The 18,858-nt window shown below is 44.8% G+C and overlaps 1 protein-coding gene across 2 annotated transcripts in view; it reads left to right on the plus strand.

The window, feature by feature from the left end:
• The window catches only part of supt3h (SPT3 homolog, SAGA and STAGA complex component), a 380,516-nt gene extending 366,702 nt beyond the window's left edge, over positions 1–13,814 (plus strand). For both annotated transcript variants that reach the window (XM_033021335.1, XM_033021336.1), the window contains exon 12: positions 12,963–13,814. In XM_033021335.1, the coding sequence (XP_032877226.1) occupies positions 12,963–13,004 (42 nt within the window). In that variant the 3' untranslated portion in view covers positions 13,005–13,814. The remainder of the gene's footprint in view (positions 1–12,962) is intronic.
• Positions 13,815–18,858: the final 5,044 nt, after the last annotated feature.

Genomic DNA, 18,858 nt, shown 5'->3' on the forward strand with positions numbered 1-18,858 from the left:
AACATGACAACAATAAAGAACTTTAACTTAAAAAACATCCCCCCACAATGGTTTCCATTATGAGGGAAGGCACTAAGTCCAGTCCCATCCCCATGTCCACCCATAGATTGTTGTTCGTAGTTTAGACTTCAAGGAAACTGCAGAAATCCTTGAATCTTTACCTCAGTCTGCCTGGTAATTTGTTCTTGGGACAAAGCTTGAAACAGATTGCAAATGGCTGGACCTGACTAACATAGCTGACTTAGTGTAACTGGAGTTTCAATGCTGGGGTCGTTGACTTCAGAGAGAACAGTGATTGTGATTCATTGGACCTTCCAATGAATTGGGAAGATTTTTCCTAGAAAACATTGGTGGTATTTTTGTCTGCCCTATATATTTGGTAACGGTAGTCTAGGTCTGAGAACTGTGTAGGAGATTAGGGATTATTGTTTTATGACAAAGCCTTGATCTTCAGATGCCCTTTTATTCAAAGATTTTGCTGGTGCATCAAAGGTTGAGTTCATCATTGATGTGATAAAAAGAAACTGCCGATGATGTGTCCCTCTTGAAATCACACCGTCCCTAGCCAACAATTGGCCTATCAGAGAACCTCTCTGCCATCTGTTGCCAGCCCCGATTTGGCCTGGTCTTTTCCTGCTTCCAGTGTCCCGTCCCCCCCCCCCCCCCCCTACAATCAATAGGTCTGTGTCCCAACCTGAAAAGTCACCTATCCATTTTCTTCAAAGATGGTGCCTGACCTGCTGAGTGATGATAGATACAGAATGCTGGAGCAACTCAGCGACACAGGCAGCATCTCTGGAGAGAAGGAATGGGTGATGTTTAGGGTCGAGAGCCTTCATCATTGATGTCTGTTTTCAGTGAGAGATAAGGGTTTTTTTTGGCAAGATTTCAAATGACACTTTGTTGTCACAGGGCAAATTGGAAAAGGACCTTTGTTGTGCAGATGTTGAGTCTAAGGCCCATCCTCTGATATGTTTAGTTAGTCACCAAAGGTGAAAGCTGTGACACTGGCACAGACATTAAATGGTTTTGATGTGATCTGCAAAGGACCAATAACTGCTTTTTTTAATTTCTCATCTTATTACTCAGAGACTTTGCATGGCTTTATAAATGTGGGTGTCCACTAATTGGGTGTTTGAACTGCCATGTGTAGATAATGTATCACCAAGGCTCTTCAATCAGAATGATCAGGAAGAGTTTAAATAAGAAAAGTAATAACAAATATAAATAATCTTTGCATCATTGAACATGAAGCAAAATAAGGATCGATACATAATTGAGATTAAGGGAAGGAGTCGAAATGAAAAAAAAGTGCTAGTTTTTTGTTATAAAACTGCCACATTAATTTCCAAGAGAATTTGACTCTGCTATGCTAACGTTTTTAGTACGATGAAAGTTGTTCAGCAGTAAATGTCCCTTATTATGCCATTACAAACTTCCCACACACTATTATTCAGCATTCCTTGGTGCAGGACCAGTGGGTAATTATTCAAAGTGATTGCCACAATGATTTTGATTTGGAATTTATTTCAAAGATTGCAATGATGCTTTCTGTGTAAGATCATGACAGCTCACATTGCGTCTTCTGCAATTTTCCAACGACAACATGTGCGCAGATACCTAGGATTGTTTCAGATTGGTAATATAATGGCAAGTGTTAATAACAGTACAGGTAAATTGTTCCTTATTAACCTAATTGCATTAATAGAGAAAGAAGGGCGAGAAGTGCCAAAATAAAATGATTTTGTAAAAAAACTTGCCCGATTTTAAATTTGCAATTGCCCAACGAGTAATGCAAATAGTGCAGGATATTTGGTGCTAAGGTAAAAGTTCAGCCATGATCTTCTTTAACGGCTGAGCAGACCCGAGAGGCTGAATGGCCTACTCCTGTTTCAATTCATATGTTCTTAGATCTAATGGCTTTATTCTACCCATTATTTCAGCTTTTCCCAATAATAAATGAAAATTACTGATGTGAAACAGAAATGGACCATCAGCAAATAGAGCTAGGGTGCCAGTTAGATGTCCCAAGTAGGAAAATTCATTACTCGCCAAATACTTCCATGTACTTGGCTGTCTATGCATTTTCCCATCTCAAATGCCTCCCAATCATCGAGCACTGGAAAGACTGCCAGGGTGTGGGTGTTTCAGTGCAGTTGCTCAGTAATGTCAGCTGAACTGTTCCCCACAGAGGAGATATAGGTCTTGATGGGAAATTGAAAATACATTTACAGATATCTTTGATCAAAGAGAACATTTAACCATTTGGTGGTACTGTCAACGCAGAATATGTGGTTAATTTTACTCATTTAAAAATATTGTGACATACGTTTTGAAAGGAGTGAACTAAAACTAAAGTTTCTATAATAACCTTTATGCTATATCTATTATTTTAATAATGCAGGTAAACTGATTGCATTAGAGAAACCCAAAGTATGCCTTGTATATAGCATAGGGTTTAGTATGATTATTCGGTGCTTGTGTTGCTCTTACTGTATGCATTTGGCTTATCCTAGCTCTGCTTTAGTCCGATATCCTGACATGTTCAGTTCCCTTCTTGTAATCATAGACCTTCCTGGTGGTTCTTGATACCACTGATGGCAGATGTCTTATTCTTTATTAACATAACATATGAATTAAACAGGGGAGTGTAAAATTGCTGGCCATTGCATCACAAATTTGCTTTGTTGCATTTGAAATTGTAGCTCTGTAAATTAGGTACAGATTACTTAAATATTATTTGGCCATGTGTTTTGCTGATTTTCTTAACTCTGGTAACTGGTTAATGAATGAAGTAATCAGTAAGCCTATCAAAAATCTGTAATTTATTATCAGATTAAAAACTTTTTTTTACAATAGTAGCCCAAATCAAACACACATTATTCCTTGCGCAAATCATGATACCATTGCAGTAGATTATTTTCATACATACATTTCCAATTCGTTTTTTTTTTTTTTTTTGCTTTCAGATTTCATGTATTTTTTTCACATACCAGTTCTCTAATTAGTGTTGTGATCCTTATGATTTATGCATTTGTCTTACTAACTTGATTGAGTTTTTTGAGGAGGGGACAAAGAAGATCGTTGAAGGTAGGGCAGTGGATGTTGCACACATGAATTTCAGTAAGGCTTTTGATAAGGTTCCTCATGGTAGATTGATCCAGAAGATTAAGATGTACGGGGTCCACACTGACTTAGTCGAAGGATTTAGAACTGTGTTATTCACAGAAGACAGAGGGTTGAAGTGGAAGGATGATATTCCAGTTGGAAGTCTGTGACCAGTGGAATTCCGGAGGGATCTGTTGTGGGACCTCTGCTGTTTGTGATATCCATAAATGACTTGGACGTAAATGTAGATGGGTTGATGAGTAAGTTTGCTGGTGACATCAAAATTGGAAGAGTTGCAGATAGTGAAGAGGGCTGTCAAAAGATAAAGTGGGATATAGATCAACTGCAGAAATGGGCAGAAAAATGGCAGATGGAAGCGTGAGGTGTTGCACTTTAAAAGGTTGAATATAAGGAGGAAGTATACAGTTAATGGCAAGACCCTTAACAGCATTGTTTCCATGTATTAATACATATTACTGTGGTAGTTTTATTTCTAAATGCAGTCATTTGTTTGTGTGAAACACTGCAATTGGCATAGCATAGAGAGATTTCTAATAGAATTTAATATTTTGATTCTGTAATTTGTAAATTTACACCATGAATATGAAATAACGATAAAATAACTTTGTTGGCGACAACAGAATAGCTTAATTGTGTAGTTCATCCGTTCATGTCTTAGAAGCAGAATTAGGTCACTTAGCCAATCGAGTCTGCTCCGACAGAGATGGCTGATCTACTTTTCTCTCCCAAACCCATTCTCCAGCTTTCTCCCCCTAACCTTTGACACTGTTACTAATCAAGTGATTCGTAACTCATTTGTTGACATTGCCTTGTGTGTTTCAACTTGTTTTTTGTGGTAGTGGACACCAGTGGCAGGTCCAATATTTAATGTCTGGCTTTTGTTGATCTTCAAAAGCCATTATTAATTTCAAATTATGATATAATGTGACTCTGCAGATGAGTGTATATTTCTCTTAAAATGTGCTTATCTCCTGCAGATTGACTTTATGATTAGTATTTTCCAGATCATTTAAAATAACCTGAATATTTACATAGCGTGAGAGACACCAATAGCACAGCAGCTGTAAAGGACTCCATGCAGTCCATCTGGTGCAGTGAGAAGCTCTCAACTTGAATGGCATAGTTGGTCGAGGCAGGGGTTACCCATGTCTCTAGAGAACAGAGCACGCAGCAGTCCCTTATTTTTCTAAGGTAGATGAATCTTGCTTTGCTCATTCAATTTGTTCTCAATAGCTTGTACATTTGCCAACAATATGCTGGGAGAGGGGGGAATTGAAACCACGCCTCGTCTCCCCTGCAGTTCAGCTTGTTTCCCATGTTTTCTGAGATTATGGTGTCGGCCACTCTATCAGGTGCGATCCGTCAGTCATTATGGTAGTTGGGCCTTTGGCCTGCTCAGGCCTCAACACCAGCATATGGCGTCAAGTGCGGAGGTTTGATCCGGTTTCGCATCTCCGCAGTGATTCCTGGTGGCCTGATCGGGTCGGCGTCTATCCAGTGTGGGGTCCGCTCGGGTCAGTGTCTCCACGAGGTCGAAGCTTCTGAGGATGTGCTTTGGGCGCAGACTTCACAAGCCAGAGTAGGCCTCGCTGGTCAGCTACGGCAAGATCTTCAGTCCAGAGGGTCGTAGAATTGTCAGGTCTCTAGGAATATCAAAGAAAACATTTGAATATTTAAAAATGATGCTAAACCTACTGGTAGAAATATGGGCCAGTCCACTAACTCTAAAAGCAGTCATGTAGAATGTCATTCGTTTCCACAGACCAGCACTGAACAACTTTCCGTACCGGATCTTCCCACTTCAGTTTTTGTTTGTCGGCAGGGAGTAGAACCACAGCTGGATGATCATATTTCCAGAAATGTGACCGGTGACTGGTAGGCGCTTTTTATGGATGTGTAGCAGTGGTCGAGCTCAGCTACACAACCATTAAAAATGCATAGTGCTCAATAAAAATACAGCACTTTGGTAAATCTGATCATCTCCCTGTTTAGAAGCAGAAACTAAAGCGAGTGGGTCCAGTACAGAAAGTCGTGCAGGTTGGTCTGAGGATGAAGGTACACAAAATTGCTGGGGAAACTCAGCGGGTGCAGCAGCATCTATGGAGCGAAGGAAATAGGCGACGTTTCGGGCCGAAACCCTTCTTCAGACTGATGGGGGGTGGGGAAAGAAAGAAGGAAAAAGGGAGGAGGAGGAGGAGCCCGAGGGCGGGCGGATGGGAGGGTGGGAGGAGACAGCTAGAGGGTGAAGGAAGGGGGGGAGACAGCACGGGCTAGCCAAATTGGGAGAATTCAATGTTGATGCCATAAGGACGCAAGGACCCCAGACGGAATATGAGGTGCTGTTCCTCCAATTTCCGCTGTTGCTCACTCTGGCAATGGAGGAGACCCAGGACAGAGAGGTCGGATTGGGAATGGGAGGGGGAGTTGAAGTGCTGAGCCACCGGGAGGTCAGGTAGGTTATTGCGGACTGAGCGGAGGTGTTCGGCGAAACGGTCGCCCAACCTACGCTTGGTCTCACCGATGTAAATCAGCTGACATCTAGAGCAGCGGATGCAGTAGATGAGGTTGGAGGAGATACAGGTGAACCTTTGTCGCACCTGGAACGACTGCTTGGGACCTTGAATGGAGTCGAGGGGGGAGGTGAAGGGACAGGTGTTGCATTTCTTGCGGTTGCAACGGAAAGTGCCCGGGGAGGGGGTGGTGCAGGAGGGAAGGGAAGAATTGACGAGGGAGTTGCGGAGGGTCTGAGGATGACATCCTTCATGACATTCTTGATTAGTACAGGTGTCAGAGGTTATGGGGAGAAGGTAGGAGAATGGGGTTAGGAAGGAGAGATAGATCAGCCATGAATGAAGGGTGGAGTAAACTTTATGGGCCGATGGCCTAATTATATTCCTTATGACTGCATTGAGTCAGTCGACTGGTCCATATTTCAGGATTCCACAGCTAACCTAAATGAATATGCCACTGCTGTCACAGACTTCATCAGCAAGTGTGTAGAGGATTATATGTCAAAGACGACGATACATGTGGTACCCAACCAGAAACTATGAACGAATCACGACGACCTCTCACAGATGAAGTTTAAGCCTGCAGCATTCAAATCAAATGATCCCAAGTGGTACAAGAAATCAATCCACGGTCCATTAAGGATGCCAAGAGGAAATTCGGACCATGCTAGAGATCGGAGGCAGTGACATGGATACCCACTAGATTGCAGCACGATTTGCACCTACAACATGCTACAAACCGAAGGCAGAAAGTATGGCTGGAACCAATAGGCAATAGGTGCAGGAGTAGGCCATTCAGCCCTTCGAGCCATTCAATGTGATCATGGCTGATCACCCACAATCAGTACCCCATTCCTGCCTTTGCCCCATATCCCTTGACTTCACTATCTTTAAGAGCTCTATCTAACTCTCTCTTGAAAGCATCCAGAGAACTGGTCTCCACCACTCTCTGAGGCAGAGAATTACTCGAATTGCTCTTCCACAAATTCAATTCATTTTATGTCCACTTTGAACAGAAGGTCGGTGGAAAAACATAGCACGCCGCACTAGTCCCAACGGTTATTGTGGCAGACATACGATTGGCCTTCCTGAGAATGAATCTGTGGAAAGCAACTGGCCTGGAGTCCCTGGCTGTGTCCTCAGGATCAGTGTGGATCAGCTGGCAGAGGTATTCATTGATATCTTTAAGCTCTCACTACTCCATTCTGAGGACCCACCTGCTCCAAGAAGACCATCACCATTTCAGAGCCAAAGAAAAGTAATGTAGCATGCCTTACTAACTACCGTCCTGTGGCTCTGACATGCATTACCATGAAGTGCTTTGAGAGACTGGTGATGACGCATATTAACTCCAGCCTTCCAACCAGCCTTGATCCACTGCAGTTTACTTACAGCCGGAAAAGGTCCACAACAGACATCATCCCCCCGCCCCCAAAACTAATTTCTGGGACACCTAGACAATGACCCCTATTTATTGACTATAACTCTGCATTCAACACTATAATCTCAGGACAAAGAATCAGCACCACTTCTGCCACTGTATCCAGTGGCGGAAATCCCGGGTAGGAGGGGTGGGGGCCAGGGGGGACACGTGGGGGTGGGACTGCTGATCGAGGGCGCCGATTGGACGAGAGAGACGTCGGTCAGCAGGCAATGGGGGCGGGACATGATGATTCAGTGCGATGATTGGAGGGGGGGAGGTGTCGGTCAGAGGCGGAAGTAGGGGGGTGGGACTCAGGATAGTGTGCGGTGATAGGAGGAGAGAGATGTGCCCAGGTCATAGGGTCACAACGGCAGCCCTGGACACGGACCTGTGCCTCATCCTCAGCCAAGATCGATCCCAGCCAGCTCTCCGGTGCTACAATCGCTGCCGAACTGCCACTGGACCATCCCCATCCCCCCCCCCCCCCCCAACGCCCGGGGGTGGCCAGAGACGTCGGGAGTCAGACGGGCGCGGTGCCCCCAGGCCCACAGCCAGCGCAGAGAAGTAGCACTAAACCCAGCTGAACTCTGCCTCTCCCGCCGGGTTAACCTACAGCCCTGCCTGGACTTAAGGGAAATATGGCCCAGGCTTACAGCCAGTGCGGAGAAGCAGCGCTGGATTGAGCTGTAATTACCACTCACAGGGCCCACGGCAGAAGCCTTCGGAGCCTCGCGCACGCGTGTGTGTGTGTGAATGTGCACATGCGTGCGCTGCCGCCAAGAAATTGTGTCCCCCGGTCCCCTCCATATTTTGATAACGATTTCCGTCACTGACTGGATCCACGAGTTTCTGAACAACAGACCACATTGATGCGACAGCAAAGAACATACACCAACACCTCTACTTCTCTAAAGAAATTTGGCACGTCTTCAATAGCTCTTATAAACTTCTACAGATGCACCACAGAAAGCATACTGTCGGGTTGCATCACAGCTTGGTTTGGGAACAGTTCTGCCTAAGACAGTAAGACATTACAGAACATTGTAGATGTAGCCCAGTCCACAACACAGACCAGACTTCCCACCATTGATTTTGTCTACACATTACACAGCCCTAGAAAAGCAAACAACATAATCAAACACTTGTCCCACTCCAGACATTCCTCCTACTACCTGATCCCGTCTGGCAGACAGTACAGAAGCTTAAGTTTAGAAACAGCTTATTTCCCTCATAACAGGTTTCTGAACAGACTTTCCATAAACTGGTGTACTGTCCAATTCAACTCTACCCCATTGCGGGCATTGGACCTTGTCATTGGAACTGATGTGCTACAGTGCTGAGAACTATATTCTGCACTCGGTATCTTTCCCTTTTGCTTTACCCATTATGCTTGAGATTGACTTGATTATAATATAGTATTATCTGACGTGTGCAGACAAAACGTCGAAGGACGAGAAGACGAAGCCAAGAAGTGGAAGCCAGGATACCGAACGGACACGACGCCGAAAGGATACGAACCCGAACGGACACGATGCAGAAAGGATACAAAACCGAATGGACACCATGCCGAAAGAATATGAAACTGAACGGACACCACGCCGCAAAGACAAGACGCAGAACGGACATGACGTTCGAAAAGCCGCCGAACGGACATGACGTCTCCGGGGACGGGATTTGTCCTAGACTTTGTCAGCGATTGGTCCAGACCCCCGCGTCCATCACATCACTGGCTGGAGGGGGGTGGAGGGGGAGGGAGCTTGAGCTTGCGTTTGTAAAATGGTGACAGTGCCTCCAAGCTGCGGCGGGGGTCTGGATCAGTCGTTAACCTTTGTCGATGACTGACAAGGTATCGTACCAATCCCGTCCCTGGAGACGTACAAGGTACAACAATTTAACTATTTCAAAATGTAACAAGGCACAACAATTCTTGCAGCAAATATAGATTTTTTTAAAGTGTTTTGGCCATGTGCGTTTGGCGTCAGATTATTTTTCGACTTAAAATCTGACGGGGAACGAACATGACGTCGAAAAGCCTCTGTGGCAATCACAGCAGCTTGGATGCACTGCCACCATTTTGCAAACGCAAGCTCAAGCTCCCCCCACCCTCCCTCCCGTCACATCACTGCCTCTGTGGCAATCACAGCAGCTTGGAGTCACTGCCACCATTCTACAAACACAAGCTCAGGCTTTTCGACGTAATGTACTTTCGGTATCTTGGGTTCTACTTCTTGGCTTCGGCTTCTTGTCCTTTATCTGATATGATTGGATAGCATATAAAACAAAGCTTTCCAAGTATTTCTAATTTTAGTTAAATAATCACTAATTCTATACAATTAAACTTAGAATGATAGTAGAGCTAATAGGACTTGATGTTTCAATCCCTGTAATAAGTCGGCACTCTTGCTATTTGCAGTGGGATTGGAGTGGTGAAAGGTAGGGTAGGTACGTCATCGGGGTCATCAGGTGGGCACCCTCCTTCTTTGATGTTTCATTGATAAGCCCACAACATCTCCAGAGGGCTCAACGGTCATACTTGGCATCCCAGTTACACCCCCTCAATTCCATACCCCCCTGTCTTCATCTTGCAGCCCAATTGTTGTCTCTCCTTTTGATTCAAATCCAATTGCTGCTTTTTTCTGCAGAATTTGATAATGATTCGATTGCTTGTTGGAGGGAGCGACCCCTCACCCCCATTTTCTTTAATAGCCTGGTCATAGATGTAGCAACAAATCCCCTGCATCCCACTTCGACAGGGAAAATCTTGGTCTTCCAGCCATTCTGGGAAGCTTCAGTTGCCAGTTCAGAGTACTTGGTCTTTTTCCTCTGATAAGCTTCTTCAACACCATCTTCCCATGGAACTGTCAATTCCATAACGTATGCCAACTTGGCTGTTGTGGACCACAGGACCATGTCTGGCCGGAGTGTTGTAGCCACAACGTCTGGGGGAAAGACAAGCTTTTTTTCTAATCCCGAGCAGACTGCAGAATGCTTGCATCCATTTATGTTATCTGGTGCTCTGGAGGTTGGCCTGCTGGTACAAATGTTGCGGACATTTCCTGCCGATGTTTATGTGGAAGCATTTGTGATCTTATGCCTCCGTTCCAGGTTTGATGCCAGCTGTCTGAGAACTTAGTTATGCCGCCAACTGTAAAGCCCTTGGCCGAGGCTCATAGTGCATCCTGTTAAAATGTGCCTTAGTGATGCAGGTGCTTGGCAAAGGGAGCAAGCGGGGTCTTCTCCGAACCACTGCTTCAGGTTCTGGGGTGATGGTAGAACATCACAAGTGGCTCTGATGACAAAACTTAGCCGAGTTCCTTCCATTTGCCAGATGTCACGCCAGCTGAGTTTCATCTTTTCCAGGCTCTCCCAGTTAGTCCATTGGCCCTGCTTGGCCATTGAGACAGCCTTGGCATGTCTCTCTGCCTCCTCCCGTCTTCCCACCTCCTGCACCACGAGCCGTCTCTTCTGCACTGATGTTGCCTTGTGCCATTGAGGAGCTTTTGGGATGAGCCCGAGCCCGGCTCTCCCGTGTTGGACACCACGCCGCAAAGACAAGACGCAGAACGGACATCATGTTTGAAAAGCCGCCGAACGGACATGACGTCTCCAGGGACGGGAGTTGTCCTAGACTTTGTCAGCGATTGGTCCAGACCCCCGCGTCCATCACATCACTGGATAGGGGGGGGGGGGGGGAAGCTTCAGCTTGCGTTTGTAAAATGGTGGCAGTGACTCCAGAGGCAGTGATGTGATGGACGTAGCGGGGGTCTGGATCTGAAATCTGACGGGGAACGAACATGACGTCGAAAAGCCTCTGTGGCAATCACAGCAGCTTGCAGTCACTACCACCATTTTGCAATCGCAAGCTCAAGCTCCCCCCATGCTCCCGTCTCCCCCCGGCCAGTGATGCACATCACTGCCTCTGTGGTAATCACAGCAGCTTGAAGTCACTGCCACCATTATACAAACGCAAGCTCAGGCTTTTCGGCGTGATGTACTTTCGGTATCTTGGCTTCTACTTCTTGGCTTCGGCTTCTCGTCCTTCAACGTCCTGTCCGGGTACCATTATCTGATATGATTGGATAGCATATAAAACAAAGCTTTACAAGTATTTCTAATTTTGGTTAAATAATCACTAATTCTATACAATTAAACTTAGAATGATAGTTTATAAGCAGAAAAGCCATCTACATGTTTGGGCTGCTATCCCACCAGTTAACTGAGGATGTTCAAATTGACTTCCTTTGAACCAGAATGACAGGTTTTCTTTTTGCATGGCAGACTACATTAAATAGTATTCTCTTAATTGCATTTGTTGCATTCAACTGGTTGCCCATGTACTCTGGACAAAGCTATTAATTGTCAGCTCCTATGCTCCAAACCTGAATCCTATCTCAAGTCTTTTTTTCATCACTTCGTTAGTTTGTTTGTTTGGTTGTCAGTCACATCTCCTCCAAAACCCGACGGGTTACGGAGAAATGTTTACATATTCTGGTAGAGATTCACCTCATGAATTCAAAAATCTCTTAATCTGAAAATTTGGTTAATTATTTCCCGAGGTTTTTTACTAAAATTGTTTTAAAATATAACTGAATCTGAAGCGAGCTGATGACGTCACAATGCCTTTGCTCCTTGCGACCAGCTACGCAGACTTTTCAATGCGCAGCAAGTTACGTGAATTGAGCACGTGATCAAGTCGTCCAGCGTGCTCCGCTGGGCTTCTTGAAGTTCAACAACATGGCGGCGGCGGTCGTTATTGCAGAAAGAATGAGCAAGTTCTTAAGATCCCAAGGTCACCGGAGGTCACCGGCTTGCTTTCGAAGAACTCGCCCGGTCTTGCCACTCACAAGACCTTTAAAAAAACCCATGCTGTCTTCTTGCTTGCGCTGCCGGGTGCGAGTAATTATTGCGTTCAAGAACCAGCCCTAACCTCTAACGACGCGCCCCCCAACCCTCAAACTCTCCCTTCCCTCCCTCTTCCCCCCCCCTGCTCCCTCTCTGCCCCCCTCCCTCTCTGTGTCTCTCTGTCCCCCTCTCTGCCTCTCTGTCCCCCTCTCTGCCTCTGTGTCCCTCTCTGTGTCCCTCTCTGTGCCCCTCTCTGTCTAACCCTCTCCCCACTACCCTCCTCCGCACCTCCTCTCTCCCCACTCCTCTCTCCCCTCTACTCTCGCTCTCCCCCCCCCCCGCACCCCCCTGTGTGTGTGGAGAGGGGTTAGTGTGGGTGTGACGCCACAGCCCCCTCCCACCCCCCCCCCCCCCCCCCCACCTGCAACCGTAAGTGGGACAGGGGCTTATTAAGTTACTTACCAAAGTGGAATGTGAAGTGCTGTTCCTTCAGCATGGGTATGGAAGGTGGAGTTAAAATGGTTAGCAACCGCAGATCCGGAAGCCCTTGAGAAACCAAGTGCAAATGTTCGGCAAACGGCCGTCGTGTCTATGCTTGGTCTCGCTGATGTGTAGGAGCCCACCTCAGGAACACTAAATACAGTAGATGAGGTTAGAGGAGGTGCCTATCAAATAACCCCCTTGCCTGTGTTCACCCATTACCAGCCATGAGCTGTGCTGCCCATTCAGCGTTCTTTCCCACCCCTCCTACAATCAGTCTGAAGAAGGATTCCAACCTAAATCGTCACCTATCCATGTTCTCCAGAGATGCTGCGTGACCCAATATGCTATTCCAGCACTTTGTGTCTATCTTTGGTATCAAACCAGCATCTGCCGTTCCAAACGTAGATTAACCCCACTTCCACCTATCCCGTCTTTCCCTCTCCCCACTACACTTTAATATATACAGTATAACCAAACTATTCATTTTGAGGCAGTTCCTTAAATGTCAAAGTATTTTTGGTCTTTTTGAACCTATTGTCATTTCCTTGAATACAACCTGTTTTCTCTCTCAACAGAGTGCATACCGCATAACAGGAATGACATTTTTAACCTGCTGAAAAAAGGAAGGAAAAAGAAGCTTCTTGTTACTGAAACATCTGCAAGAAAACAAGGTTCTGTCATTACACCGCATACGTGTGTGTCGTGTGAGCAGTTGTGACAATTAACTGACCTGCACCCCGCCATTAATCCTGTTTACTTGATGGAATGTTTTGGTTAATAGAAGCCAGATGGTTGGCGTGCATGTAAGTGGAGAGGAACACAGATCAGCAGCAGTCTTCGACATCCATTTGTGTCATATTGAATAAACGGAATGAAATCTTTTTTGCCCAAGTAAAGAGTAATTTTCTGCATTTGTGCTCATGGCACATAGAAATCCTCACCCATGACAAAAGTTGTAAACCCAAAAGATTGCTTCTGTTCTAACATAGTCAAGGTGTGTGTTATTGGGTAACAAAACTGTAAAATTGCCCACAATTTGCCAACAGAAGAAAAAAAATGACAGATTTATTTCAATGGAGTGACTGACTGAAAAGGTTATAATTTTGATTGGCAATACAATCTTTCTACAATAATGCAAAGTTAATGTAATTCTGCCATAGTTAAGTGACCTATTGATTTCATGGAAGTATAATTGTCAAATGTTTGCATTTTTAAACAACATCTAACACACTTAATTTAGCTTACTTGCATGTATAGACAATGAAAATTTGAAAGGTTTAGGTTGCTAACTCCAGGGTGTTGAAAATAGGAATTCAATGTCTCATTGTCACCAAATGTTTGTGAATTCATGACTATTCTACAACCACTATTAAATGCCTGTATGGGGAAGTCAAACATTTTGAATAAACATTAGTAATTCCAACTGATTTACTTGCATCTAATGTTTTATGAACAATCCTATGAGCAGGAAGAGTATTGTAATGTTTTTGAACATCTGCATCTGGACCTCCTTTAAACATAAAGTCATAGTCATACAGTGTGGAAACAGACTTTTTAGGCCCAACTTCCCCCACACCGACCAATATGCCCCTTCCCTACTAGTCCTACCTCCTAACAACTATCCTATCCATATACCTGTCCAAATTTTTTTAAACATTGTGATAGTACCTGCCTCAACTACCTCCTCTGGCTGCTCAATCTATATACCTACCAACTTTGTGTGTAAAAAAAAGTTGCCCCTCAGATTCCTATTAAATCTTTCCTCCATGTCCTCTGGTTCTTCATTCCCCTACACTGCATACAATACCCCATCCACCCCACTGCATTTACCCCATCTATTCCTCTCATGATCTTATACACTTCTATAAGATCACACCTCATCCTCCTCTGCTCTAAGGGATGGAGTCCTAGCCTGCTCAATTCCCCCCTGTAAGCTCAGGCCCTCAAGTCCTGGCAACATCCTTGTAAACTTCTCTGCACCCTTTCCATCTTAACAAAATCTTTTCACCAATGTCTTCTTCACCTGTAACATGACCTCCTAACTTCTATACTCAATACTCTGACTGATGAAGGCTAATGTGCCAAAAGTTTTCTTGACCAGCCTATCTACCCGTGACACCAATTTCAAGGAACTATGTACCTGAATTCCTACATCCCTCTGTTCTACAACACTCCCCAGAGCCCTGTCGTTCTCTGTGTAAGCCTTGTCCTGGTTACACTTCTCAAAATATAAACACCTCGCACTTCTCTGCATTAAATTCCATCAAACATTCTTCAGCCCACCTGCCCTCACTACAATACCACCCACTTTGGTGCCATGTTGGTACTGAAAGTTTCACAAATAAAGCTCTTCTCAACTCAATGACAACAGATTTTGCAGCAGCATTGGTATACTCTATGTCTCATTATAGGAGTGTAACAGCAAGTCACAAGAAATTACTTATTAAGGAAACCATCAAAATATGGAACTTTGTGCAAATCAGTGACTTACCATATTATTTGATGTGACAAGTTTGATGACACAAAGATGGTGGTAGAACCACGAGGCTCCAAAATGTGATAATAAACACTGAACAAAAATTGACTTTCAAAAGATTCTGCCTAAACGTCTAACCCTGTTACTAACATGGTATTTATTTTGTTATTAACATGTTAATAATAACAGTCAATCATTCCTTTTCTTAGTTGTTGTAGCAGTAATAGAAGTTTCACATCCAAACTTTGGGAAGATAGTTAAAGATTCCTCCTCTGGCACACATTTGACTTGGGGCAGATGTACTAGTTAAAGCTCATAATAATCCGAATTCCTCCATCTCTAGAGCTTCATGTCGTCATTCCGCACACCTGATTTTCATACTAAGTCCTATTGATGGTTGTTTTATTGATAAATTAATGGCATGGATTTAAGAGATTAAGTTGCAGTTTCAAAATTTCCACAGGAGAAACTTTGAAAGAGAATGGACGAAAACAGTGATAGAGTTTGAGGAAATCAACAGATTGTTAGATATCACTAAATGTTTTGGATATTAAGAAAATCAAGGGATACGGTGTTAGTGTGAGATCGTGACGTAAAAGGCCAATTATGATTTTCCTTCACAGAGCAGACAAGTGGCCTACTCGTGTTTGTGTTTCTTTTGTTCTTAAGAAGATATAATGGCAAAGGTGTGCCAAATGAAAATCCAGTCACATATTTTGAAAAATGAGACAATATAACAAAGGGTGCAATTCTTATGGAAAGCTGAAGCAAAGATGTGAGTGTATATCTGTATAAATCCTTGAAGCTTGCTGTTCAGCTTAAACACAGTGGAAATCATCAGGGATCCTAGGTTTTAATTATTTTAAAAAACATTACAAGTGTCCAATATAGACACATTGGATTGTCACCTTGTCGTGGTGGAGAAGCTTGTGTGGACCTGAGATCCTGAGAGCTATGTTCCTGGTAGGGCCACCCATGGCGGTATGGTCAAGGGGGAGGTCTCTGACAAAGAGCAATCCAACCAAGACCTCAACGGTGGAACAGGCGAAGGACGATGGCTGACCTTAGTGGAGCGTCGCAACGGCTGGGAAGGTGGATGAAGGCTGCAGCAGAAAAGGGTCTCCGGTCGTCTTGGACTCCATGCCACTGGATCCTGACCCAGATATGTCATGAACTGTGCGGTGGCTGTCTGTGCACCTGTCTACCCACGTTAAGCAAAGTCACGCACAGGCGTCCTCCATATAGGGAATAACACCCTGGTCAGCCATGACCGAAGGGAGCCTAAGAATAGACACAAAATGATGGAGTACGTCTGCGGATCAGGCAGCATCTCAGGAGAAAAAGACGATGTGAATATTTTGGGTTCAGAGGATTGAAAACAGAGGTGGGGGTGGGAATAAATTGCAGACAAGAAAAGGCCAGAACAAATCAGGGTTGGCAACAGATAACATCAGGTAGGGTGGGGCCCATAATATGCCCATAAGCGAGTTTGGTATTCTGACTGCGCATGCCCAGGTCAAAGGTCACTGCATAAACATTTTATGGAAGCAGTGGAGCTATGTTCTTATAGGCCTTCATTTCATCTGTTTTTTCCAGCTTTGATTCTTTTAGGTAAGAAAATGCTGCTTTCAAACTATGAATAAGTTATATTTATTATTCCTTTGTTAAAAGCTAAGATTATTTTGTCATTTTTATTGCTTTATGCTTTGGTGAGTGAACGAGATCGTGCTCGTCCGTGGTCATGGTCGGGCCTGGGTCTCCGGTGCTGTGAACGCTGTTGAGTTTCTGTTGGGCCATCCCCATCCACTCCCGGGTGTCCCGTCCCTGTCCTGAGGCGGGCGGAGGAGTCGGGCCGGGCTTGCAGTCGGCGCGGGGAAGGAGGCGCTGGCTCCGACTCCCGGGTGGGCTGTTCCCCGCTGGGCCAAGGACTGCCTGCTGCGCCTCTCTCCTTGTCCAGTGACTGTCGGTTGGCCCCCTCGGTGCCAGCGGGGGCTGGAGTTGGCGCTTGGGCTGGAGTTGGTGCTTCTTCATCGAGCTGGCTGAGGGCCTGGGGCTGCTGGTGTCGCCGGTCCGGGGGGGGGGGGGAAACGACGGTTCGGCAGCGCTTGCGTCGCCGGGGACCTGTGTTTGATCCTGGCTGCGGATGTGTGCGCTCTCGGACTCGCATCTGCCCCCTCTCTCTCGCTGTTATACCCCGCTCTCCCACTACCTGTTCCTTTTGGGGGGGATGGGGGGGGATAAGAGTTTTACACATAAATTATGAATAAAGATAAGAATTTATACAGTTTCTTCAGCCAGCGCTTCGTTCGCTTTTTCTTTATGGTGAACGACCTTTGACAAATCCCATGATTCCTTGCATTTTTCGGAATACCGAACTCGCTTACAGTTGACTGGCTTAAGTGTGATAATGACAGGGATACAAGGATGCGAACAGTTGATTTGGTAGAACGACAAAGGTGGGAGAGAGGGTAGGGGAGGGAATGCAGGAGTCACTTGATACAGGATTTAATTGTGCCCAATTCTGGTTACTGCACTTTAGGAAGAATTTGAAAGATTTCAAGGCGGCCGAGAAAATGATTTATGAAACAAGTTCCTAATAAATGTGCAGAGTCAGGGATTGCTCTTCCTCGCGAAGAGGTAGCCAAGGAATGTTAAAATAGGCATATTACAAGAATGAGGGGGTCTAGACAGTAGATATATTGTCATTAAAGGAAGGTCCTGAATCATAGACCACAGATTTGTAATGAAGCAAGTGGTTCCTTTCTGGAATGTCTTACCTGACAGGATGTTGAAGGTAGATTCACTTGGAACAATTTAAAGAGAATTGGTCTCCAGTAGCAGCAGCAAGGCCTTAAATGAACCAGCAAAAAAGAGATGTGTTAAAAAAAAAAAGAATTTTTAAATAAATAACACTTCATAATTGGGAAAGAAAAATTATAGGAAATATAAATCTTTAATTTGCTTTTCGTTATCTTTCTTCTTCACAGCCATACAATTCCCACAAACAAATGAGCTCCAACAAGCTGCAATCTGAGCTCGATATATATGACACGGGATCCAAAAGCACATTCCCCAGTGTAAATGCTGCACTATCTCAGCAAGTTCCTGCTGTGCTATTGGATTCCATGCACAGTCTTGCTGCGGTGGTGCAGAATAGCTGGGAAATCAGAGTTTGGCCAGTGGGTTTAAGACTTCCACATTTGTGTGGGAGTCCTGGAACTTGGCAGTACTTTCATTGAGAAATCCTGGCAGTTCCATCTGGAATTGCCAGCAAAAGCCAGACCGATATTTTTGCCAGAAGTAAATGTTTTCCCATTAGCTATTTTGTGAAACGATCTGTAGTGTTGGAATTAAATCATCCACTCAAATCCAAATGGGACTGCTTCAGCAAGCACCTCAATATTAGTTTAGTGGCTTTTATCCTGACTTGTTTAGCATGATCAATTGGTTTATTAAATTTTCCGAGTATCAGGATTTATTACAGACTAGCCCTCTCTCTCTAACTGAATATTCTAAGGTCATATCAGGCTGCCAAGTTTGCATATGACTTCCTCCCACACCAGTTCTCCAGCCTTGAGTGTGCCTGTACCCACAGTTACTGTCACAGATGGGCCTTCCTGGAAGTGAACCTGCGCAAAGCAACTGGCCCAGATGGAGTCTAGTTAGTCGAGAAAGCACACTACCGTGCTTCTACTCCCTCAGAGGACTAAGAGGTTTGGCATGTCTCCAAGGACTCTTACCTAACAGCCTCTACAGAGGCACATCCTCTCGGGAGATGCATCACAGCTTGATTTGACACCAGTTCTGCCCAAAACGCAATAAATTGCAGAGACTTATGGAGTTTGCCCAGTCTATCACACAAACCAGCCTCCCTCCCTATGGTCCCCATCAACTCCATCTATGCATTAGGTTGCCTCAGGAAAGCAAGAGTCGTGTTTAATTATAATATTTATTGGCAACTGAACAATGAGATTCTTTTATCAAGTGTTGGTCTT

This window comes from Amblyraja radiata, chromosome 5 (genome assembly GCF_010909765.2).
Source record: "Amblyraja radiata isolate CabotCenter1 chromosome 5, sAmbRad1.1.pri, whole genome shotgun sequence".
NCBI classification, from domain to species: Eukaryota; Metazoa; Chordata; class Chondrichthyes; order Rajiformes; family Rajidae; genus Amblyraja; species Amblyraja radiata.